The sequence below is a fragment of the Taurulus bubalis genome (genome assembly GCF_910589615.1).
Source record: "Taurulus bubalis genome assembly, chromosome: 8".
NCBI lineage: Eukaryota > Metazoa > Chordata > Actinopteri > Perciformes > Cottidae > Taurulus > Taurulus bubalis.
Genome location: NC_136596.1, coordinates 9095387 through 9121832, shown reverse-complemented (window position 1 = coordinate 9121832; position 26446 = coordinate 9095387). Strand labels below are relative to the sequence as shown.

General features: G+C 39.9%; 1 protein-coding gene across 1 annotated transcript in view; it reads left to right on the top strand.

Moving 5' to 3' along the window:
- stpg2 (sperm-tail PG-rich repeat containing 2) overlaps positions 1 to 26446 on the top strand; it is a gene marked incomplete at both ends in the record, with an annotated part of 51130 nt that overhangs the window by 7910 nt on the left and 16774 nt on the right. The window contains 4 exons of the mRNA XM_079222607.1: positions 4080 to 4187; positions 13914 to 14073; positions 15994 to 16157; positions 16276 to 16362. Coding sequence (XP_079078733.1) covers positions 4080 to 4187; positions 13914 to 14073; positions 15994 to 16157; positions 16276 to 16362 — 519 coding nt within the window. The remainder of the gene's footprint in view (positions 1 to 4079; positions 4188 to 13913; positions 14074 to 15993; positions 16158 to 16275; positions 16363 to 26446) is intronic.

The window sequence follows — 26446 nt, the reverse complement described above, 5'->3', positions numbered from 1 at the left end:
ACAGTGAATTATTGGGGTTTAGAGACTGACCTGGATAGTGTCCCTAACTTTTCTTGTGATCCATGTGTTGCACGGTTTGCAAACTTATTAATACTCATTTACTAATGTTTTTTTTCATCTATAGCTCCACCCCAAGCATTGTTTGCCATGTCTTTCCAAGGGTATCCAACATACTTATAACAAGTCAGGGAAACTGGGTGAGGGTTTGGTCCTCTCACTGACTCAGCGCCACTTCTGTTGGAGAAAACACTTAATGGGGAGGTCTCTTGCACTGTTAAAACCAAATTATTATAAGTAGATATGGTAAACGTGGCCACCTGATCAATGCAAGTCCAGTGTACACTTTCAGTATAGCTCTGTGTTGCATAGGAATGCTGTAGCTCGTGTGCATGACCCCTGACCCAAATATATTTGCAAATTCAGTCTATTTTAGTATAGTGTACACAGTAGTTAGAATCACACTAAAACACATATTCTTCAATTTGAATGCTTTGATATGTTTCAGAAGTATTTTAATGCTTAAGAAGACATCATTTTCATTTGGCAGCTAAACAGCTCGTCCTCTCCCTTCACTGCACTTTGATTCAGATTCTGAACACAATATGAATACAATAGAAAAAGGCAGATTGATAATGAACCATGATAGCTGGAGCTAGAGAGTGATTTACACTGAGAACTGATCAAGGTAAGTACTTTGGATTCATTCTTGAAGTACAGTCGATTAAAGAGGAAAGTGATTCAACCGCTCCTCCCTGTCTGAGTATACTTCATCATCTGTTCACCCATAGAGGGCAGTAGAACATAAGATGTAGTCAGACTGGCAATCACACATACAAATCCAGAATGATACATTGGAGCTGGTTGAGCGGAGGGGAGTTACTCACCTGCGTATGAACTTGAGTGTACCGGCAGAGTAATGCTCTGTGATGCTTTATTTCGCCGGTCAGCGGGGTAGAGGGAGTGAGGCAGAGTCTTAAAAATGTGGGGCTGGATTTGTGGAGAGAGAGGTGAACGTGTCCCTTCTGTCAAGGACGGGCACCGTCGCCTCTCACTTCTCGTCCTCGCTTTCCTTGAACATTTTGCTCCGCCGCCTCCCCTCTCTTTTAGTTTAGTTTCAGTTCATGTTATCATGCATAGTTCATTGTACATGACATCTTATTGCAGTGCGTCCTACCTCCTATTTAAATAATATATGGCTTTTAAAATTGCTAAAAAATATTATCTGACATCCTATAAATGATCCTGTGACTTTGAATCAGCAACTTGGCCTCCTGTGTATGCCTGTATGTGTGCGCCATGCTGTATTTGGACCCCCTACCGTGATGGCTGAACCTCCATACGTCATCATTAGTACCTGGCACCTCAACTCACATGTGCTCCCACACACGCATAACCTGACCAGATGGGTCATTAACCACAGTGGGGACACTCAGGACAAACACCTTTACTTCCTAGAGATCAGCAGACAGTCTGCCTCTAATGGCTCGGGGCTGCTGGTGTCCCATAGAGTTTAAGAGCCTGTGTGTACGTTTCCCCATTAAACAGGCATTCTGACACGGCAAGGGCAACAACGAGCGAACCACTTTAACAAACCATTATCGCGTGTATCTCTGCAATCAAAAGCAACCCAGGTGCAGCTGTACCACTGCAATGTCGGATATTACCGTGTAAATATGACGTTCACTGTCAGTTTGTCTTAAGAATTTAGTAAACTCCATGTTAACATTATCATGGATGATGCAATGTTTGCAGCGCTTGCTATTTTTAGCAACTGAGAAGCAGTATTTCTCCTATACAGAAAAGGAGAAAAAAAAAGGATCTGGAATTGGATCTGCTATGATCGACCTTAAAACTGAGTAAACAACTGAGACAGATACTATACATCCAGTTATAATACACAAGTTATAATAATAATACTGTTTTTTTCATTATGTTTTCATAATTTCTCAAAAGGAGTTTCAATCTGCCAAATATGGAGATTTGTTATGAATCCTCATGTCTGATGGTAAGAGAGAACATTTATTTTTCTACTCAAAGGCCCCAGAGTGAAACTGTAACACAATATGTTTTAATGGCAGAGACAAGGTGTGTAGGCTCAACTTGTCACACAGAAGAAAACTTCAAACTTTAGGAAAAAAACAACTTAAATGTCTTTGAGAAGTCTGGCACAGAGCTGAAAGAAAGTAGCCTTGCTCTCTGCGTCTTTATTCCAGGAAAATACTTTTCATCCTGAATACCTTTTCACTCAGGAGACGCAATAAAAAACAAAAATACAGGAAAAAAATGTTCTGCATTCAACAAGAATATTTGCATGTCAACTAAAATTAAAGGTCCGCACCGTCACACAATCATGGTTGTCGTCGTTGTTTTTAAGAGAAATAATATACCGATACTCAACTCTATACTGAAAACAGCCCGTTATTCCCAGTATTAAATATTGTGTAGAAAAGTTAAAATGTGTCTTGAAATCCTTTAGGTGGGGCCAAAGAAGCATGTTATTGTGTTGACTGAGGGCTGAGCTTCATTGCGTTGGTTTTCATCATAAACGACTGGACTGAATTATATGTATGTGTATAATATGGATGTATGTTTATTATTTGTGATACATGGCCTACATAATACATAATAATAATAATTGATGTGCGCCATCATTTATCCTATATGGTCAGGTTGTAAAGTATACCGTTCACAACAACTACATATCATTTCTGACACACACACACGTCCATAGAAAAACATGAACTATAATGCACTTGGAAATGAATCGTTCTCTCTATATGTTATATTGACAGCAAAATATGTGACCCCTCTTTTGTAGGCTCCTCAAAACTGTACTGTATGTTTCTCTTTATAATCATTCCTTGGTTTGTCAGAGACAACACTATTTAGAGTGACCGAATGGATCAATCAATAAATTTGTCTGTCGTTGTGTGGCGTTATGAACAGAATTATTAGATTAGCGTCCTTGAAAATGTATTGATTTTTTCGCGTGAGCAAAAGTAATTATTTTATTGGTTGGCTTGTTTCTTATTAAAAAAAAAATGTACCGGCAAAACAAAACAGCTGCGGAAAGCAACCCTGCGTTGCAGAATACAAACGTTTCAAATTCTGTGCGCCTAGGCCCATAGAGACAGATGTTTTTAAATTTTTATATTTAACGTGCAATTTATTTGCATATTTTTTTTGAGTTTGGTCTGAAAAGAACTCAAAAAATAATTCTCCGTGGCAGCATAACTGTATATCAGCATACTATGTCTGTATGTGCCTTTTCAGATTCTGACGACAAGAAACTTCTTTTCTGGCAAGAAGACTTTGTAGTCAATGTTCATGAGTAAAGATAGAGCTGTCCAAAGGCACGGCGAAGACATATTGTGCTGTTAATCACCACTGTTCCACCTCAAGATGTGGGTCTAACTGCTAACAATCTCCACAGAAATCCATGCTGTTTTACTGCAGCCCTAGTTAAACCTCCCCTGGCCCAGCAACCTTGTGGGTTTACCACAAATACAAAAATGTCCTGGCTCTGCACGAGAGAATGTGGAAATGTGTGTGTTTCTGTACCTTTCACTGTCTGCATCACTGTGTGTGAGGTGTGGTGTGCCGGTTTGCTAGTTACAGTAATTACTGTACTGAAATGGCGCAGTAGTCTTGGGCTGCCACATGACATGTTTCCCACGACTTTGAAAAGAGCAGACATGCACACGTGTTTAGTTTCTCTTACAGTCTCTGTTTAAAAAAAACAAACATTTGACTTCATTGCAGAGCACAGAGAGAAAACAGCTTTTTCTTACTGCTCTTTGTCTGTGTTCACAAGTTGCTCACTCATCTGGCATTGCTTCATTTCTCTACTGCGTCTTTCATTTACTTAATCTTCACAATAGTCTTTACCTCCTCTGTGTGCCCGTCACTTACCGCAGAAACAGAAAGAAATCAACTCTGTCCTTTTTTCTCCTCTCAGTGCCTCTTGCACCTTCTCATGCTCGCTCCTTGTCTTCTAATGAATACAGCTACATGAAAAGTGGTATTACCAAAGCATTTGACTACTTACTGAACATTTCTTGATTTCTGCTTCCCATCAGGGAGTTCCTGGTCCGGGGCAGTACTACATCAGAAGTCAGTTTGAGAAGCCTGCCAAGCCCAGTGGTAACCTGCCAAAGGTCACATGCCCCTTCCTCTCTCAGACTGAGGTACAATGCAAGCAGAACTAGACGTAAAGCCATTTAGTGCTCTGTGTGTGAGCCTGTGCGTACATTTCCATGTGAATTGTGCTGTACCTCACATTGCTTTCCATTTACCAGGGTCTATTTTAGTTTGCTGTTCTTGCTTTCCCCTTTCTATTGTTTTGATTTAAAGCCGCTGCAAAACTTTCATTGCTAATTTTAGACCAAAGCATTTGTTTTTTCACATAAATCAGACTCAGTGGCGGGGCCATGCATTTGAGCTGGGCCTTCTGTGCCGTCTGATATAGTTTACATAAATACGCACATGACGGGATGCGGCGTCATTAACGGATAATGCATGTAGTCCACGTCAACAAGAACCAGTCACATTTAGTTATAACAAAACAATCCAACAAAACTGCAGCACGAAAACACCGCACACTCAAGAGAACAAGTCACCCCAATCGGTTCTCGAAGCGGGGTGGCACCGCTGCAGGGTGAGAGGCGTCGCGGCACGAGTAGCAGCTGCTGCCGCCGGCTGCACTATTTGAGCTCAAGTAAACAAGGCTGAAAATTCAGCACAAAAATAAAAAGTGTTGTCAGCGTTAGCTGCAGCAGCTAGCTCCCGGGTAGCGGGACCAGCCCCGACTCGACGCGGGCAGCAGCGCCGTGGCTTGTTTATGATTTAAAGACGACTGCAGATGTGCTACGCCCCGTGGTGGCTCGGAGTGGGACGCAATACAAAAACAGCAGATTTAGACAAGTGAGGGTACGGTTACACCAAAACCGGGACCCGTAAATGACAATAAAGTATTTATTTACAAAAACGCAACACAGGGAACAACAAGGATCGTCAGTGGCACCAAAGAAAAGAACTTGACAAAAAACCCATCCCACCCTCCCCCATTTACAGGTGCTTTGCACCCAAAAGTACAGGGGGTGGTGCTCACTCTAACCTAGGGCATTAACAACAAGTAAACCTACGTGTATGCAATATGTAAACCCCAGGGTATCTTACCTGTCCTCATTGACCCTGTGCGCACAACAAAAGGAATTGACAAAGACAACAACAAAACCAAAGTAGGCTGCTAACAAGAAAAAGAGTTTAAACAAAGGTGGCGTAACCAAAGACAAACCATAAACCAGGACACAACCAGTCAGCACTCAAAAAGAGCTGCCCCAGAGTGCTGAGTTTTACCAAACAGAGGACTATTAAAAGGGGGACTGGTTGATTGGAGATCTGGAACAGGTGGGGTGATTGGATGATTGGAACCAGGTGTGTACATCTGTGAAGTATGAGAAAGACAACAGGAGGGGGAGACAAAGCAACAACAAAGCAACAACACAAAACAAAACGCAATACATGTGTGCATACTAGACATAGGCTATAGGATACTGTCCGTAACAAGATGTAAAAACAAAACAGTAACACAAACAGCCGTTCACTCACCACATGCCGTTCACTTATAGACAAAAAACATCCTCCTCTCTTTGTTAAACAGTTCAATGACGCGGTTGTACAGTTTATCGGTATGCTTAAGTTCCAGTACCAGGTCCTGGAACTGAGCTCTCCTTAAAAAAAGCTGCAATGGAAGCAGCACTGCAGGCTTGCAGCAGAACAACAGAGGAAGACAGGAGCTGTGCAATGAGAAAATAAGCTAATAGGGAAAATAATTATAATAAAATAAAATAGCTATAACTTTGTGATTCTGTTTAGGCCAGCAGAGAAGGCTTAGCTGGCTCTGACGGCCCACCAGTGCTCAGCGCTCACAGCCAGCAACAGCGAGGACCCACGGCAGCCACAGACTAATGCCATGAGCAGCACATTTCCTCTCGCACACACATTTAGAGGCTTCCTCCACCCATATATTTCGAACAAAATGATGAGTCCACAAATGGTATTTTGAACGGCGGCGTTTTGGCTGCTGTCTCACCGGAAGTGCGTAATGCAGTCTCCAGAGGACATGTTTACCATATTTAATAAAAACATTAATGTATAATACGTTTTGTGGGAGCACAGAAGATTATTTGCGCCCTAACGACCCCTGTGGCGCCAACACATGTTAAATAGGTTATCGGTGCATTTGCTGATACTGTATGTCAAATGGAGTTGTTGATTGCAAAGAGGATTGGGAAACGGCAGCGGCAGAGGGTCCACTGGCATGTAACTCCAGAGCGTTGTAAAGTCCAAAAATACCAAAAATATTTAAAAAAATGGATGCATAATTTCCAAAATTCACAGCATCGAACAGAAATCTTGCTCCAATCCATATAATGTTGTTTTTTAGCTTTTCAAAAAGATAATTTTCACTGCTCAAAAAAAGTGCTAGCCAAGTCCAAGTTCATTTATCCAATAGAGACTAAATACAAACCCTTTGCGCCTTGCACGTTACTTTGTGCCCAGACTATGTTAAACCACCAAAAGTGAAGTTGGACACGCCTTACATGCACTTGCACATTAGATCATGCGCTATAGATTGTTTGTATAGGGCCGAAGGCTTTTTGTTTAAACCTGCAATCATTAATGTTTTGGCCACTTGCTGGGAGTGCAACAAACTGTAAACACAGTATCGACATGCGTCCTTATAAAGTTCATTTGGCGAACTTGTTAGCAAAGTGTTGCCCATTTACAACAGTTCCAGATTCATTTGACAACGTGTTTCTGGTTAACTGATCAATGAAAATCTAATATTCCAAACAACTTGCTGCTGTGGCTTAAAAGGAGGTTGATGAGAACGCTGACACTGAACCAAACAGTGAGGTTGTGGGCCATAAAACAAAAGCAATGAGGAAAGCTCTGCTGTCAGGTCGTATTTCTCTGTGGCACCTGTCACATCGCACATAGTAATTTGATTCATTGTTGATAAGAATGTTGATAAGTGCAGCTTTAAGAGACAGCAGTACCTCGTATTGTCTGTAACGAGTAGCTTTGCAATCTCGTGAAGCTACGGACAGCTACGCATGGAAGTAATTCATCTTTAGCTTCCACATGTGCTGTGATAATACAGATCAGGCTTGAGCTTTAAGAAAAGATAAACAAAATTAGATCCACAGATGTTGTGGTGTTACTCGACATAATGCACTGTGCACACAGAAAACAATTCCATCATATTGAAAAGACTTTTCAGACATAATATATGGGAGGCAAATATATTCAATTTACAATTTCTCAAAGGAGACTAGATTTTAATATGGAATATTTAAGATTAAGTTACAGATCCAAGACACTGAGCCGGGCTTTGCTTGTTTAATTGATGTGCTGGGAGTGGAGGGTTTCTTCAGATGAGGGTGAAGATGAGTTTATTAAGAGGCTCAGAGGAGCAGAGATGAAGGATGTGAAAATGTGTAGTTTTACATCTCAGGAATAGCTGAACTCCTCTGTGGCACTGCCCCGTAACTTCACTCCTGTGAATCTCTCTGACTGATGTTTTAATTATCACACTGATACACATATGACAGTGTACGTTAACACACACTCAAACACACACACATAACAAATGCAGACATACGCGTTATATAGAACATAGATATAGACATAACAGACAGGTTTTTAAGTACTGCTGACATGCATGCAAATGAACACACACACACATTTTCATCTATATGCACACACACACTGGGAATACGTTAATGATGTTTGAAACATGAAACATCTTCGTAGTTTCCTGGTGTAAACAACTGATGCAAGATTTTTAGGTTCATTTGATGTGTGTGTGTGTGTGTGTGTGTGTGTGTGTGTGTGTGTGTGTGTGTGTGTGTGTGTCAGTTTGCTCTGACCTAATTTCCCTGGCCACATGCTGTGTTCGTGCGTCGACCCTGTGATGTCGTCACTGACACCCACCGAGGAACTCTGTGAGTGTGTGTGTGTGTGTGTGTGTGTGTGTGTGTGTGCACGTGTCAGAAGTCTTCTCCCATGCAGAACTAAGAACGACAGTTTTCTTAGATCTTCGTCTCCCCGTGAGTCCGGCTCCATCTGACACTGTTACCCTACAGACGGATGGAGAGGAAACGAGGGAAGGGGAAGATAAGAGGAACAGCTGGATAGCCCCACTCTCATCTCTCTCTTCTCCTTTGACTTCCCAATTTCCTAATACAAGTGCAGTGCCGGTTGAAAACATGGCTGCTCGGAATGGGCCAATTGCTTGGCCTCTAATAATGCTCGGTGCAGTTTTCTTTAGAACCACTCATCCAAAGAACTCCACATTCAACACTGCCTTTCTTTGAGTCTTGATCAATACACTTAGCGTAAATACACCTAAAAGTGTAGCTTTTGCAACAAAACATGTCACACAAACATAGCTAGCTGTGCCCAACATGCCGTGGCAGCGGTGCAATGGTTAATAGGGGTCCCCTCTCAATACACTACACAGGGTATACATAAAGCACTGCTAATAGTTGTGTCCTGTCAATCTCAAGAGCTTGCACTCAACGCTGCACTTTCTTGGTTCTCAGCAATACACCCTCCAAGTGTAAGGTTGGTTGGATGAATGGCTGTTGAGAAAATCGAAGGAGACTCGTTGCATTTTAGTTAGATCAAAGCATCAATTCGACACTTGGTGAAAACATGCCTTTTCTTTTATTCTCCTTGCTGTTTCTCTTCCGCCCTTTATTTCCCCCTCCGTTCCATCTATCCATTAGCTCTCACTCTATCACTTGTTTTTAACCTTGATATTTGTTTCTTCTATTTCCACCCTACTCCTGTATCCTTTTCTCTCCTCTGTTGTTTCATCCTTGAGTCCCTTGTGTCTCTGCCAGACCGTCTGCTCCCTTGGTGATTCACAACCTTTTATATAAAATCTCAACAAGACAATCCTTAAACAACTGCATGAAAGGAAAATAATGATATGATAAAAGATAAATAATAGCAAATAAAGTAACCAATGATCTGAGTTAAAGACATGTAGAAAGTCTCTACATCTTCCGTCACAAACTAAAAACAATTTTTTTTCGACTACACCTTGAATAAGGAAGGTAGTGTCGTAGTAGCACTTTAGTAGCACTTAAATAGCACTTACGGATAGCACTTTGTAGTTTAACTTTATTGAAGAAATTGTACTTTCTTGATTCTTGTTGTTCTGAGTTTGTACTCATGGTTGAATTGCACTTATTGTAAGTCGCTTTGGATAAAAGCATCAGCTAAATGAAATGTAATGTAATGTTCTAATTCAGCCGATAACCAGAACAACTTGGAAAAGGATTTGTTAGTTTTTAGCAGGGCAGGTGTGGATTATGTCTGTAACAATAAGCAACATATCTTTAGTGTAAATTGTAAGTCTGTGTGTCACGTTCCAGCCTTGACCCCATGGAATATTGGGTTCCTTTAAAATTTGCTGCAACAAGAGAATCTATTGTGAAAAAAGTAAAGGAGAGAGCGGCAAGCTTGGCTGCGTCCCATGACCAACATTAAAAGATGAGGACATTATTTTATACGTGTCTGCCCAAAACTAAAGATCTGTAGCATCAGAAAAATATAACACCATTCCACACAATCAAATGCTGTACACTGCATGTCAACATTCAGCCATTCATCCATTCATTTCTTCACTGATGGCAGCGGCTGCCATACAAGGTGCCACCTGCACTTTAGATTCAAACATTCAAACACCAACGGTAGGAGCAATTGGGATTTAATGTCTTGCCCAAGGACTCTTTGACATGCAGACAAGAAGAGCCGAGCCCCCGACTGCGGCTGAGCAGAGAGCGACTGTGGCTCAGTAGTAGAGCGGGGTCATCCTTCAATCAGGGGATCTGCGGTTCGATCCCTGGCTCCACGACATGTCGATATACCAGCCGTGTATAAATGAGTATGAATGGTTAGTTCGAGTCCTGATGGGCAGGTGGGACCTTGCGTGGCCGTCAGTGAATGAATGGGTATGAATGGGTATGAATGGGTATGAATGGGTATGAATAGGTGAATGATGACAAGGAGTGTAACGTAGTGCGACATGAAGACTAGGCCTTCAAAATAAATGTTCTAAACGTGTGATTTATGTCAGTTGACTTTGTCCCCTAAGGCTGGACTGCTATATGTTTGGCCATGGATTCCTGTTGCTTTATCTAACAACCCAATAGTTTCCCTGAAATGCGTTTGCCTGACTGAACAATCCAAATGTCCCCTACACGTTCCCTTATGAATGCTTCTAAAGTTGTACCTGCTGATTTGTTTGAACTAAATGATCAATCTTTGTTTTTAAAATGGCCTTAAAGGCATCATCTCTCAGGAAGGAGGAATTTAATCTCCATCTGGGAGATTTATTTATACTGTCATCCTAGCATGATCTGATACAAGTGTGTTGCCAATTGTACATGACATTGTAAATGGGATATAAAAATATAGTCAATCCTTGTAAAGATGTGCTGCTGAGACAAATCTCGCAGTAGGACTGAATAGGCTCCCCTCGTCCACAAGACCCAAGGCACACCATAGTTTCTTTTTTAATTTCCAAGATTGTTTTTAACCCAGCCCAAATAATTGGATAGGTGCCCATATCAATACGTTTATCACTCATATCACTCTTTTTCCCTTGGACTTCAGCCAGAATGATGGATCTTCCTCTAATCATCTTTTACCTCGTTTAGGTCCATATTATGTTTTTTTTTCTGTGCGCGAGTGTCTTTTTTCAGTTGGTCCTAATCTGGAGAGATTTCGTGCTTATGCTCTAAACCAGACCTGGCCAACCAGCGGCTCCCGAGCCGCATACGGCTCTTTGCTTGGTTTCATGCGGCTCTTGCGTTCATATCGAAGTTTGTGTTTTTTTTCTTTTTTTCTTTTAAAATCTTTTTATTGATTTTGCAAATACTTTAGACCAGTGGTCTAAAAGCCATGAAATCGCGGAGCTGTTTTCAGTCATTCGCGGACCTGTTTTCTGTCTGTCTGTCACTGGCCTTTCATGGGCAAAAAAAAATATCCTGTGCTTTTATTTTGAAGGGATTTTTTAATGGGGCAGAGTGCCGTTCATTCAATTTCAGTCATAGTCATGTAATGTGCTGTAACTCTGTTACGTTGGTCATTCTGGTCACATGACATCTATTGCTTCTGTCCATCCGGGGAGAGGGATCCTCCTCTGTTGCTCTCCTGAAGGTTTTTTCCTGTTTTCCCTGTGAAAGGTTTTTTACTATCTTGATTTGGGTAGTTTTTCCTGATCTGATGTGAGGCCCCAGGACAGGATGTTATGTGTACAGATTGCACATTTTAATTTGTGATTTTGGGCTATATAAAATAAACTGAATTGAATTGAATATTCACACACTCCTCAATGCTGCATTCAAAACACAATTTACTTGCGTGAGTTTACACATCGGACTATTTGTGATAGTTCGCTTCATTCCTAACGTTTTTTTTATGTTATGTTCAAAAAGGCTGAAGTTATAACATTATTATGTGTGTTGTATTATCTTGTGTCCTTAAGATGCACGTTTAGGTTTTTAATTGAGTGTGAAAGGGAATATTTCTGTGTTTGGCATACTGTGATACTATCTCAGGTTCAAGCGGCACCATATTTTCATTAAATCAAATTGAGAAGTTGAACATTTTCCTCGCTTTGGTCGCGTCTTGTCATTCCGGGCTGATGGTGAGTCCTGCAGACCAGACCAGCTGAACCACTGCCCCAGACCACATGCATGTTCTTATTAGAGTTATGTCCTTCTCAACTGTGACAAAAAAGCTTTGAACAAAGTTAATATAATAACATGCATTTAATCTTTGTCTTTGTTATTTTCTTCGATTTTAAGTTTGATCTTTGATAGAGTAATGTGGGTTTCTTAACCCTAAATTAAATGGATTTATGTAAATGGGGGATGAGGGGGGTGTATGATGTGACTCTTTGCGGTGACACAGTAAAAATGTCATGCAAGTGCATAATTATTCACAGCTGAGTCTGTAGAGTCTTACAGAAAACTTAAAATAAAAATAATCATCTACCACTCAGCATAACTTTCCGATCGTCAGGAAGTGAGTGTAATGAACATGCAACATGCAACTTAGCCCCATGAATGTAGTAAAGTTATCAGGTCTATTATTGTTCACATCAGTGTACAGATGGAGGTACAAAGGAATCACCACCGATGAGATGAGTTAAGAGTGTACGAGGTCAGCCGGCAGTTTTTTTTTTGGGACTGAAATCCGTAGAGATCCTTGTGTAGTGACGCTAAACTTGGGTTGTCGAAGCGACGCAGTCCGTCCGTTGCGTCTTCTTAACCACGCCATGTGACTCCCCAGTCTAAACTCATCTCAACAGTGAAAAAGAGGTTTGATTTGGTGCCAGAGGCACATGTGGGCACTTACACTACTTCTATTGTTCCATCACTCTGTGGCGCCATTAATCCACATTAACAGATGTCAAGACGTTCTATCACGGAGGAGCCCACAGAGGCCCCTTGCATGTACAACATGTCGGTTCTTGGCATTGTAATCAAAGGTATTCATTTTTGGCATTTCCTGTAATACTGTATGTGAAATGCAAACAAAGCTCCGCTTCTAAGTTCGAGAGAAGAAAAAAAAAGTGCCCATGAATAAGACATTATCAAAGCCAGTTGGGCATCGTTGGATTGACAGATGGCCACAAACCCCAGCTTTGACTTTGAATGAACACAGTTTTATTTGGCCTTGAAAACAGCTTGTCTTGTAACTCCTGCTCCTCTTTTATTCCTCTCTTCAAACACTCACTCCATTTCTAACTCAAACATTTCTCCTCTCAGTCATTTACTTATTTCCTCTCCATTCCCTCCCCCAGCTGCACTGCACGTCTTTACTTGTTCTTCTTTTCTCATTTCTCCTTTTTGACTTAAAGCTCAATAATTCAACTGTGCATTACTAACACTATTTTCATTACCCCACAACTAATTTTCCATAGGCTGCTTTTTGTTTAAATAGAAAGTGCAAATCAATGATTGGTTTCGAAGAAAAAGAAAAATGTTACATTTAAGATCATTCCTATAGTTTCAGACTTACATTGAAACACAGAAAACCTTCAGTAATTTTGACTGAAAAGGCAACTTATTTGCTTTGGTCCGATGACTGCCTGTGTTGTTGTAATAGGTAATTGGATGAACACATTCCTACCCAGGAAGTGAAGCTGGCAAGCAGTTGCAGTGCTGATTCAGCTCTGATATCAGCAAAATAGTCAAAGAACATTACAAACCTTACATTACAAATCGTGTGCATCATTATTTTTGATTTGGAGGTGCTGTTTACCCCGTCTCATCTTCCCTCTCCTCATCTCACCACTTTGGTCCCGACTGAAATAGGAAGGAACTATGAAAGGGTTTGCCCTCTTGAAGTCAGGCTTAGTTCAACAAAAATCTCTCGAGCCTCAAAGTTTAGCTAAGTCTGACGATGCCAAGCTGAACCTGAGATGTCTTAAAATGGCTCTTAGGGATAAACTCTTAAAAAACATGGCCCCTTCCATCATCCATTCGCCAATTTTGCTTTCTGGTGTGTAATGAGCAATAAAGCGCCACAAGGCTGATGGTGAGTTAATTCGATTTTTATTTATTTTTCAGCTCCTATCTCTGCTTGGTATCTCTGAATGTGAGATGCCATATTTTGTTCCTGTGAATGTTGCAAATATTCACAGCTGGATTTGTCTTAATGTTCCAGATGGGTAGTTGTTAGAGAAAATAAATGGATTATTTAAAACACTGTGGTGATCTCAGTTTCATCAATCAACAGTGCAATTAATTGTGCATATTTATTGTTTCAGTGTCGTTTTCTATCCTTTTTCTGTCTCATTCCCACTTATCTCCTTCCATCAGAGGTTTAGCCCTGTGAAAGAAGTAGCGCCTCCTGTTGGTGTATATAATGACCCACGCTGTGCCCGGGAGCTGCTGAAGAAAGCCTCAGGCGTAAAGAAAAGCCCATTTGGCATCACTGCAGTGCGCTTCACTCAGAACCACAAAACATGCTCGACACCAGGTCAGTACAGGTTGTGTTTGGCCAATCTATGCTGTGTCCAATTTAGTGCTGTTTAAAGGCATATTTTAGGTATATGTAGTTATATTTTACAGATGGAGTTTAGTTTTGCTTTTAAAGAAATATATCATTGTTAGAATAGGGCTGGAACGAATAGTTTGAGGCTTCATTCAAAACGTTGACATTTGAATTATTATAAAAAGTATTATAAGTACAATGATGTACTTGATAATGTACAGAGACATTGATAATACAAACAGCGGGCGATGCGTCTCTTAGTCGTCATCTCTGTAAATGTATCTATTGTCAGTAGTCAACATTTATTGAAAAAATATAGATTTAGTCATTTGTCAAAATTCACATGTTTTATTTAACGAAAGTATTTAGCTTCTATCTATATTTGTTTGCGTTTAGCCTTTCAAAAACAAATGTTTTGTGACATCAAAACTAATGTTTGCTTAGTTTGCTTGCTGCACACAAGGGGAGGCCCGCACCTGTGTTAACGGGGCGGTCTACCAGCAATCTACCAGCGCCATACATGATATTTATATAATCCCAATTATACAAAATCATTTTTCCAATTTAATAGGGTGATGAAGTCATACAATGTGACAACAGTCATTCAAAGCTGAATTTGAAAACCTCAATAAAAGTCTTGTAGGTAAAAAAATAAATAAATGATATTCGGTACAGCGCTACTTTGCACACATTTCTTACACACTAAATATATATTGTATCATGGATCACACCCCTATAGTCAATAATTGAGGCTTGTCTTTTAATATCCATGACATGTCAGACTTGACATTTTAGTGTCAACTTATGCCAGCATTTGTTAGCATTTTCTTTTTTTTTTACTGTTTTAAAGTCTGATTCCTTCTATTTCATTTAAAACAACATGTTCTCAAAAAGTAACTTGGCATGGCCATTATATTCAATCTAATAAGTCATAATTAAGAATAAGTACTACTGTGCAGCTTGTATTGACATGTTGAAATGAACTGAAAGGACCTTACCTATACTGCTGTGGTTAGTTATTTTCTGTATATTTGTTTTATTTCTGAGGCTGTATTGTACATTATATATTACACTGAACAGCAGCCATTTGTATCAAAAACCCCTTCAGACTTTGCCACCATACTAACATTTAGACCTGTTTTTTTTTTTTTACATTTTTAGTTCTTATTTCTAATTTATAAGTCTCGTAGAATATTTTCAATTATTATTTCATTTTTAAGTCCATTATTTATTAAACTTATTTTTGATCTTGCCAGCAACACACCAATGTTTCTCATTTGTGTTGCCCTGCAGATTTTTGCATTTCTGTGTTTACTTGTGCTTTCTGTATTTCTATCATGTTTATAAATCTGCATACTGTATCATTTTCATCAAATTTATGAAAGTGTTTTCTTTATCTGCTTGTGGTTATGCTTGTGAGTGTTTTCTTAAGTCTTAGTACGCAGGGCTCTTTTAGCCATGGTATTTATAATTAGTTTTACAATTTGTGTGTGTGTTTTTAAACATTTTGAGCCGGCATTCACACTTGCAGCCATTCTTGTGTATTTTTGAGGAGAGAGCTATTAATGTAGTCGTAACACATTAGTGTCTCCACATGAAATTTGGTGTAGCGCAGGTGTCATTTTCAGTAGAAGCCAATATTACTTACACACTGGCAGAACTGATGACGCTAAGCCAAAGTGACACCTACGATACATGGGTGTAATGTCTATGTCGACACTGTATGTTTGCGTGAATTCCTTTTGCATCAGCGTAGAGGTTTGGACAGAGCGAATAGGTTTGAGGGAAAGTAAGCACTCCTTAGTGTTGTCTGGGACCCATTCATCTCAGGACAGTGAAGAGAAGGACTATATAAAAACATACAGAAATTAACACAATAATCTCACATTTCTGTACTCTGTGCAGGTCCAGGGTCCTACGATATGTTTGAGCAAGGTTTAGCCCGTGAGAGTTTTAAAAAGGCAGTTTTAGAAAGAACCAGGAAGGGAGGCTTTGGCTCCACTGCTCAACGCAATTCCCTCTTCCACAACAAAGAATCGATAGAGGCCCCGAGTCCAGGACAATATGAGGTAGGAAGATCAATCAATATCGTCAGTCATTCCTTCATTTTTCTGATCGTAATTAGGCTGAAATATCAAGCTCCGATACTCATCTACATGTGTGTGAATGTTGTGTGTTTGCACTCAGACAGAAAAGAAGACAGAGGAGCACTACAAGAAGCAGCACACGGCAGTTTTCAAATCAGCCACGGAACGTCTGGCGCTGCTGGCTAAAGTAAGTCTGTCTCCCTCTGTCCCCCAGCATCCCCTACAGTTGTCTTTGTCTCACTCTTTCCTCGCACCAAGTTTCTGTTGCAAAGCCGTTAAAACCTACTTAACAGAGGAGTCTAAGATGAAGTAAAGCAGCATTACATGCCAAGTTTTTACTTTCATAAATGGGCCATCGCAGCGGTAGCATCTGACCCACTATGCCGAGGGTACTGTTTTTCAGCGGTTAATTGTCTTTGACTGCTTCTTTTCTTGCATTCCTCTTCCTCCTAATGCTCATTGATGCTGCAGAAAACAGGTCACAATTTGTGATAATTAGTTTCTTATTCTTCTGCCTTGTTCCTTTCCCTTTTGCCACGCTCTTTCTTGTTCCTCTCTTGCCCCTTTCCTTACTTTTCCTCTCAAAGTGATGTTAATATAACCCCAATTAAATACAGTATATTAACAGATGCAACTCTTTTCTCTCAAACTGATTTAGTTATTTCTCAAAAGAATGATCTTCTTCTCTTCTCTTTACTCACAGTCAAATGTTTATGCGTTTTCTTTTATGTTCATAATTATACATACATTTGATGTTGAATACTTTGATGTTATAGTGAAAAGTATTTTTATAACCACCGGGCATCAGTCTTAAGACAAGGATACATAAGCGTGTCTAATAGAGACTCACTTATCTAAACTTCAGATACAAGCAGGTTTTCAATAAAAAGTCTGCCGACTCCTTCAAGATAACTTTCCATCAGTGACCTAAATATCAACTTTTGTAAAGCTAATGAAATTAAATATCTTTATGGAACGAATTGAGAGAAAATAAATAATGTAGGATGTTTTTATACTCTATAGGGCTGTGTTTCATAATTCTGTCCCAAATTGTATTTACATTTGGACATATTGGAAATATTGCTCAAATCATTCTTTCACATCACAACACTGATCTAGCATTATGTGCACAGCCTTTGATGTTAATGTCATTAGATACATATCAAACATTTGAAAAAGTGACTGTTTGTATTGTGAAAGCTGGATTTCTTTGCTCTGTATGAAACATGATGGTGTTTACTTGCATATAAATGATGTGTTAATGAAGAAACACAGAAGCAGCTGGACGTGAGGATTAGCAGTTACTTACGGACTCTGGTATTGACAAAATGTTCTCTGAGAAAATTATGTAAATGCTCCGCTAAAGTGTATTCCACAAGCATTTGCATATTCCAGATACACAATTTGTATTTTCAAGTACCCTTCTGGGTACCAACTGATGTTTACTCTGATTAACTCCAAAGGTTAGAAGCGTTCTCTAAATCTTGAGGCAAAGGTCTCCAGATCTGATCTTAACTCTGCAAACTGTCCTGCTCTCTAGAAAGACGGGTTTAAAGGGTAATTTGGCACTTATCGCGGATCGCAGAAAATTGTAGGTGTAATGCTCCACATCACCGGTTTTAGTAAGTCAACTTGTAGCTTTCATTTATATCGTTCACTCAGTTTTATGCTGCTGCTAAATTTCTCACAGTAACATCACAGCAGTACATTTATGCAGTGACGAAACGAGGCACGACTACGTTGATTAGAAACCTGGCGACATGCAAATCAGTTTTCTCTTCTCACCGACCACAATGCTGGTTTCTTGTACATGACGTTTAAGCACAAAGGGAATTGGCAGAAGAGGAGATCTCTATCCGGTTAAATGGTTACATCTATGAGCAATGCTATTTTTTTTTTCACAGAAAGCTATTTTTAAAGTCTCACTAATAACAAAAAAGAATGAAAAGAAGGAAGGAAGTTATGTTTTCTAAGTTAGAAAACAGCCATGCTTAGGTCTCACCTGGGCCCGGTAGTTATCAGTCCTCACCGTCAGGACACAGAGCCCTGCTGGTTTTCATTCCTGCTGTCTAATCAGGTAGTGATTTACACCTCGGACACCAAGCGAATGCAATTACGTACCTGGTAGGACATAAAACCAGCAGGACTCCAGGTTCAGAGGTGCAGGGTTGAGAACTTCTGCCCCATTGATAGAGGAATGCAGCCTTAGCAATATGCAGGTGTTACATGTGGAAATATCACCAAATACACCGGCATTAGTAAGTGAGCATATCATGTTTTACATCAGCAATTGCCAAGGACGGCCCCTTTATTCCCTGTGCCACCCTGCTGTGGCCAACATAGTAGAACAATAATGTCATAAAACCTTCTGCATAGTAAGGAATATATTTGTTTCTGTCCTAATGAGTTGGACTGAATATATATATATATATATATATATATATATATATATATATATATATATATATATATATATATATATATATATATATATATATATAACTAGTACACTTCTGGGCAAAGCATAGCATTTTTTACATAAGTTTGTACGGCACTTTGGAAAAACTTTGTTCCCAACTTGTGTGTGTTTATACATTTATATTATTATTAGTGTTGCATTGTTTATGCATTCGGATAAAGCAGATCACACATTTTGTGCATATCACAAATCACAAATTCAAGCAAGTGTGATGAGACTGATTAGAAAACTGAGAAAGACTCCATCAATTATTGTGCTGCTGATCCCCTCTGTTATAGTCGCGACCTCATATATCTGTCGTATAGCGCCGTTTGCCATTTTTCATGACACTGTGTAGTTTCTCTGTCATGCTGCAGTATATTGCGTTGATGGATGATCCCGCTCTCTCAGAATCCTTGGTGTGCTCGAGAACCTGACAATCGTGCCAAAGTCAGTCCACATAAAGTCTGTGTTTTACATTGTCATGTACTAATACGGTGTAGCTACAGTATGGATCGGGATGTCGAAGTTCTGCAAGCTCCGATGATCAGTGGTACTTTCATTTAATGCCAGACACACAGAGTGATTAAATATTTAACAATGGCTGTAGCTTGCTTCAAATCCCAGTGGCAGCACCTCCAGCTTAGTTTTGTGTTCACACAAACATAATTGGCAGCAATCGCAGGTGGGAAGCTGACGAGTTCAAGGTGAAAAGAAAAGGCTGGTGGCGCCATGTGACACAGAGTCTGTCTGCAGCTCTCCTTCGGCAAACAGCAGGGTTAGCTGTGACAAGCACTGCCGTGGACAGGGTTTGGATTTTTTAATTAGGGAAAAAACAAGATAGAAAAGCAAATAAAGAACAGTTTATTTCAATATTCCTTTGATACAGAATATTACTTCCATATTTCTCTCCTTGTCTTGCTCTCTGGGTAGTACCTCTGAGTGCTCTGAGGAGAAGATCTGAGGCCACTTGTAATGGCACAGCCTCCTCTTTTATGACCAGTTAATGAAAAATCACCTGGGGATATTTTAGCTGTAACAGTTAGCCACATGCCGCCCTGCAGCTTAGGCTGTATCCCTGGAAACGGCCCCCCAACGAGACATATATTAAAAATATCTAATTATGAAATGATCACCATCATGAAAAGGGGTTAAGACAAGAAAGAAAGATGAACAAAAAAAAAATACGAGCAAAAAGTACATCTTCGGTATCGGTTTTATGTTTGGAGTTTCATGTCTTCAGTACTTTGACTTTAAAAGCTTCATCTCGCAGTAGAGGTTGACATCTTGTTGGAGAAATTATTCACACTGCATGGTTTTTGAAATCAGAATTATAAAAGATGCACTATGTCTGTGGAAATGATAGAAGTGGTCTTGTGGGGTGCATTAATAAACACGGCAGGGAGACCTAGCTGTTATCTGACTTCCGATATGTATTATACCGGTAGTCTTTCCTCTTCGCTATTTGCTGCTCTGCTTTTTATGATCCAAATCTTCTGGTTCTTTTGTTTTGAGGCAAAGTCCAGTTTATGTAGTTACAGTTTATGATAATTTATTCCATGCTCAAATCTTTCCAAAAAATTCACGCCATACACTCAATACATTTTGAATAACAGACATAGCATTATTTATTTAAGTACCTTTTCCTTATCTTGTGGTATGACCTCATTCAAAGGATGCTTATATTTCTGACATTCTATATCAAACACGCTTTGACTAGTTCAAATATTTGAAGCTCTGTACTTTAGCTGCAGGTTTGGATCTGATAGGAGTTGATTACCTGTCTGTGGAGAAGAAAGAACCAGACATGTTGTTGAGAAATGACAGATCTGCAAGAAGAGATGATTATGAGTAGAGCATATCTCAAATGAGAGTTTGCTTTTCTCTCACGTCTAATCCAGGGCTCTTTCCCAGTTTTATATCTGCTGATCCCCATCTTTCTCTTTCTTTTTCTGTTCTCTTCCCATCTTCTTTTCCTTTCATCCCTCTTTCATCCCTCTTTCATCCTTCCTGCTACCCTACTTTCCACATCCCTCCTCTCCATCTCCTGTCTTCATTTTCTCCCTCCTGGCCAACCCTCCCTGACAATGACCTTTATGTTGCTGAGGTCGTGGGATACCCTCAGGCAGCGCTAGGAGAGAATAAGTGTGGAATTTAATTTGGTGCTATGTTTTAACCCGAGGCCTTGTCCCTTCAAGTGATAGAGGGAGGTTTGACATGGCGTCTGTCAGTCAGTTTTCACTAATGCATGTCTGCCTCTGTCGATTTTGACGTTGAGATTAATAAAGGTCTTGATGGGCGGTTATTGTTATACTCAGAGAGAGAGAGAGAGAGGGATTGTCAATGACAAGGAGGCTGGTTCAATAATGTGGTGTTGTCAATAGTTTTAATGAGAAGTGCACTTTCACTTAATAGTGCACTATTCGTAAATTGTGGGCAGCGGGTTAAATTTGCACTGTAATCCATCGACTCTCAGGATTATTTGGTACACAAGATCATCCACGAGTTGAACATGTGAAAGTAGTAAAACAAAATGTGACAGAATATTAAAAATGTAACCAATGTCTTGGACTTGCAACACTAAGACCGTTGTATAAATCCATTGAAGCAAAGACACCGGTTTGTACAACAACAGGAGCTTTCACACTTTAAGTATCAAAAGATGAATTAATCGAGTGACACAGGATTCCCTTCACACTAAGATGTCTTCAAACTTTTTACAAGGTTTCATATTAGTTTATTATGTAAAAATATTTCATTTAACCCTCAGCAACATCGGTAAATAATAATCCATTTTCAGTTTCATTCAAAAGTCGAATATTTGACAATATTAAGTTCTTGTTCCAGCAAAAATGTTGGCTCCATGCAAGTTATTTTAAATTGATGTAACCAAGCAATAATGTCTCTGCCAGTCAAACACATCTCAGTTTATCTGCACTAATATCTGTTCTGCTGACAATGAACAACACTTCATAATTCTCTTTCCACAGTGTGTCACTGTCTAGATGGAACCAGACAGACAATATTAATACATGGCTTTTATTACATGTATCACTGACAGTGATTGTCGGCAGGATTCATAATACGCCAGTGGTATGAAAATATTAACGAAAAACAAATATAGAGAAAGGGGGCACTTCACACATCCTTCACTTGGCAACTCTCACTGTCGCTGTTGGGGATAATACACTGACTTCCAATGCCATGGTAACAAATGGGATTTTTTCTTTTCATGGTTACGATTGATTGTTACCATGATTGACAGGAAACAAGGTACTTGTTTCAGAGTACCAGTAATTTAGGGGTAAAAATAACGGTGATTGCTTTACTTCATGCATCTGTGTCAGGTGTTGATCTACAGGGACTATCCATGTCCATGTGCTTCTCCTCAAAAATGTAACTTCAGTAGGTGCTACCTTATCTGGACTTTATGTAGAGACTGGACTGCTGTGTTTCCCTCCCCCCTTTTTATGACGCTAGTTGTCTTCATACAAGCCATATACAACATCAAATCACATTCAGTAGCTACTCTACTGTATTCCTGGTCCAGCGACGCAGACAGACATCATTCACGAGGCTTAACGCAGTCAAGGGAAACCTCATTAATGTCAATTACAAGTGGAAAAACACCACATTGCTCTCAGAAAAAAGATACCACACACAATGGGCTTCAGAAAGACAGAGAACGAGAGGAGAGATGAAACTGAATGAAAGAAACAGTGGGAGGTAATGAAGGAAAGACAAAGAGGATGAGAGAGAGAAAGAGAGAGAGAGAGAGAGACTCTGTGTATAATATATAATTATCTATCCTATTAGCTCTGGTTGAGATAATTAGAGTGTTTGCTAAACATACATTTATCGAACAGAAGCACAGCATCACCCCCTCCTGCTCTGCAGAATGAACCAAGTAGCAAAAATCCAGGAGGTGAAATTCGACTGACAATGAAAGGAGAGAGAGATTGACCGAGGGATGAAGGAATGAGTGAAGAAGGAGGGACAGATTGGGGGAAAGAAAGGTTGACCCTGTAGTCCAGGGGTGTCAAACTCATTTTAGTTAAGGGGCCACATTCTGCCCATTTTGATCTCAAGTGGGCCAGACCAGTAAAATCATAGCATAATAACGCATACATAATGACACTATTTCTCTATGTTTAAATCATTGGTGACGGTTTTTGGATGATAAACCCTATTTTAAGGTCTTTCTTCAATAAACTAGAAACATAAAGACAAAAAATTCAGACATCAGACCACTGATGTCTACCTGGGCTCTCCTCTGCAGATTCTCTCGCAGTTAGTAAAGTCAGTGTTGCAATCAATTGTGACTGTGGCTCAATGGTTATTATGCCCATCTTACAATCAGAGGATCAGTGGTTTGAGTCCCAGCTTGAGTATTTTTTTTTTTTCTGCAATTTGAACAATTATCCCGCGGACTGGACCCCCGTATGTTTGACACCCCTGCTGTAGTCGAATAAAGATGGAAACAATGAGAAGAAGTGAGGCATTGTTGTCTGTGGCTGAATAAATAAAAGCTATGTGGTATCAGACAAAGAGGGTGACAGTTGCATGGACGGTAATGCCATGGGCAAGATATTCCTGAAGTATCTGGAATAGGAAAATATACAGCGTCCCGGGGTTTGTCACTTATTGACTTTTTGTCTCTGCGTTTCATTGCATTTTTATGATATATCCATGGACAGCTAATAGCATGTCATGGTGCAGCCTCCATTTATTGGAGACAAGGGAGTCGGGTGATGAAAGAAAAGAACAAAAACAGGAAAATGGAGTTTTGGATTTGATATGGATTTTACTGTCAGCTGTCAGGGTAATGATGATGATGTGAGTCCCTGTGAGAATTAGAGCACTGCCACATACATAGGACACATACTTGGAAAGTGACTCGCTCAAAATGTGCCCATAAACACACATATGCACATATGTTTATGCAAGTATGCCCAGAATGTAACTACAGGATACTTATATGCATGCGCTTATGAATGCATCCTCATGTACCACATGCACAATTACGTGACTGAATGAGAAGAAGGGCTTATTGACACCTCCATCCTGAGATGTCAGATAGTAGCACTGCCACCATGCGCTGCTTAAAATGTTCCTGAACAATTCATTAATGTGATGAACAGAAATATTTGAAGAACAGAGGAGGGGCAGAGTAGTGGTGTAAAAAAGAAGAAGAAGAGTTTACACAGAACCCGCTGCTTCAATTCGCTTCATTCATAAATCAATGAAGTACTCTAGTGTCGATTAAGGAATAGTTTAGGACGAGAAGAGAACATTTCTCTTTATTTCATAACATTAAAAGTAAAGTTAGGCTTTGCTGTTGCTTTGTAATTCATTTAAAAAAAAAAAAGACGAGATCGGGTGAGTAAGCTGGGAGGGCAAACTCTATAAGAGAAGGGAGACAGCGCCGCGAATGAGAGAAAACAAGTGATTTTGTTCTTTGATTGTTTCACAGCGGTTACATTCTAAGGCACAAATAGATAACCCATAAACACTCAATAGGTCATTTATTGCGGAGACATAATCTCTTAGTTTCATTTTCCTCCTCTGCCCCTCAATCATTACAATGTTACAATCAGTAAATACTTGGCAGCAGTAGATGTTGTCGCAGTTTGAAAAAACCTAGGATTTTGTTTAGTTTGACATGAAACGGGGAGGCTGCAGGCTGCAGACACCAGCAGCCCTCGTCCCGTGTCATGTTGCTTTTTCGGCTGACTAATTTGCCTAATCTTCACAGGTGTTTGGAAACGCAGACAACAATGAGCTGACGGAGTTCCTTGAGAAGTACTCCCCGGACTAAAATTACCAGGAACTTCTTGGTGGAAACTCTGCGATAATTTCACGAGTTTGAAAGGATTCTCAGAAGTCACAACATTGCACAGCTGCCTATAATACAAAGAGGAATGTCGTACACTTCCGGAGAATTATCACTGCAACAATAGTTGTATCCTCCATTGACATGATTGCGAGGTGAACGGTAGCAATTTAATATATCAGGAACGTGCGTGTGTGTGATTGCTCAACACAAAGGTAACATTGCTTTGAGTTTATTTTGTATTTTTGACGGTGAGCGGTGGCCTCATTGAAATGTATGAGGTGCTACAATTCCGCTGTTGATTTGAACACACAGTTCATAATTGTGTGTTGTGTCATTTACATTCACCACTGAATCGCTGCAGTGTTTATTAGCCCCAAACGACAAATGTGCTAACTGCATGCTAGCTGTAAACTGTAAGCTGTTTCATTTCAGTCTCTCCTTTGGAGTCAGTTGTCTCTGTACGTTTATGAAGTAGATTCATTTAGCCCTGGGCTAGTCGCGTCTATTTGCATCTTTCCTTTGACTCCGTATGAAATCTCTCCCGCAGCCTCTAAAATTCACTTCACGTTCTGAAAACACAGTAAGTCTTCAGCGGCTTACGGAGCAGCGGGGCCCACATGTGACACTGACACCATCAACATCATCATAAGCCCGTCTCCTGCACAACTTCTGAAGCAGAGGGTGGAGGCAATCAAACACAAATGCTCTTGATGTGAAACACTTGAGCCGACAAGCGCTGTGTCCCTGCATGTCAAAGTTGTCTCGACCCAGGTCTTTTGCTCTTTGTGTTCAGTTTTTAGACTTGGAAAAAGACTCAGAAGGGTCCACCGAATAAAAACTGATGAAGAGAGAAGCCTTGCAACAAGATGCAACATACATAGAATACATTTAAATGATTTAAGTACAACTTTGTTCTGCATATGGGTCTCAGAAGGAATTTTCCTTTCTAGTAAATAGAAGTGTCTGAATTAATAGCTGCAAGTCCAGTGCTTTAGCCCGATCTACTGCATGTCTTCCTTTTTTCCTTGTGGATTTATTATTTACAGACAGTTTGAGGCCATCGTCTGGATTCTTAAGCGCTTTGGTTTGGGCTCTTTTCCTGCTTTACTTTTCAAATAAATATATGTTAAATTACTGTCCATTAAAAGATGTGTGAGTCTCAGACTGGTTGGGGAAAAAAAAAGTCTCTAATTGAAACGGTTTGCTGGATCTAAGTCTGATGCTCAGATCACATAATGGCCCAATCAGCGCACAGAGATGGGGAAAAAGGCTGCGTGACAGATGATGATCGAAAGACAGATAAAAGAACGGGACTAAAAGTTCAACCAGTGACTAGAGGCTGCATTGTTCATGACTCATATTACAGAAAGACACACAACAAATAACAAACAAATCATTGTTCTCTTCTTAACTAATGTTTGTCCTGATGGTGGTGCTCAGGAAAGGTCATGGAGTCATTAAAGTCAAAGCAGATTATCCCTCTAGGAGCATGAATATTCTCAACAAATTATAAAGCAATTTGGAGACTGTCCTCGCAAGAACAACGACAGCTCAGTTATTTCAGTAAATGCCCCAAAACTACATTTGTTTGTGAATGACTGTGCTCAGTTAATTTCATGGCAATCTTCTCATTAGAGTTTTAGATGTTGTATGTACAACTGTTGGTGATGCCAGAGAAAAGGTCAGAGAGTCAAGGAGACATTGATTTTAACATGTTTTATGGTCAAAGTGAAATGTTTTTGCATGGTTTCATTATTGGCTGGTAAACTAAGAATATAGATTTTGGGAACTGGAAGAGAATGTTCACTTCTGACCTCACCTGCCCTCTAAATAAATTGCGGTAAGCCTCATTTCCTGGCTTGGGTTGGATAGATTTATATGAAGTGATTCATATCCAATATAAATATTACGGACGTCTCTTAATAACACTAGCATATTGTTTTAAGCCTGTCTTGATTTACAATGACACCACGGGGG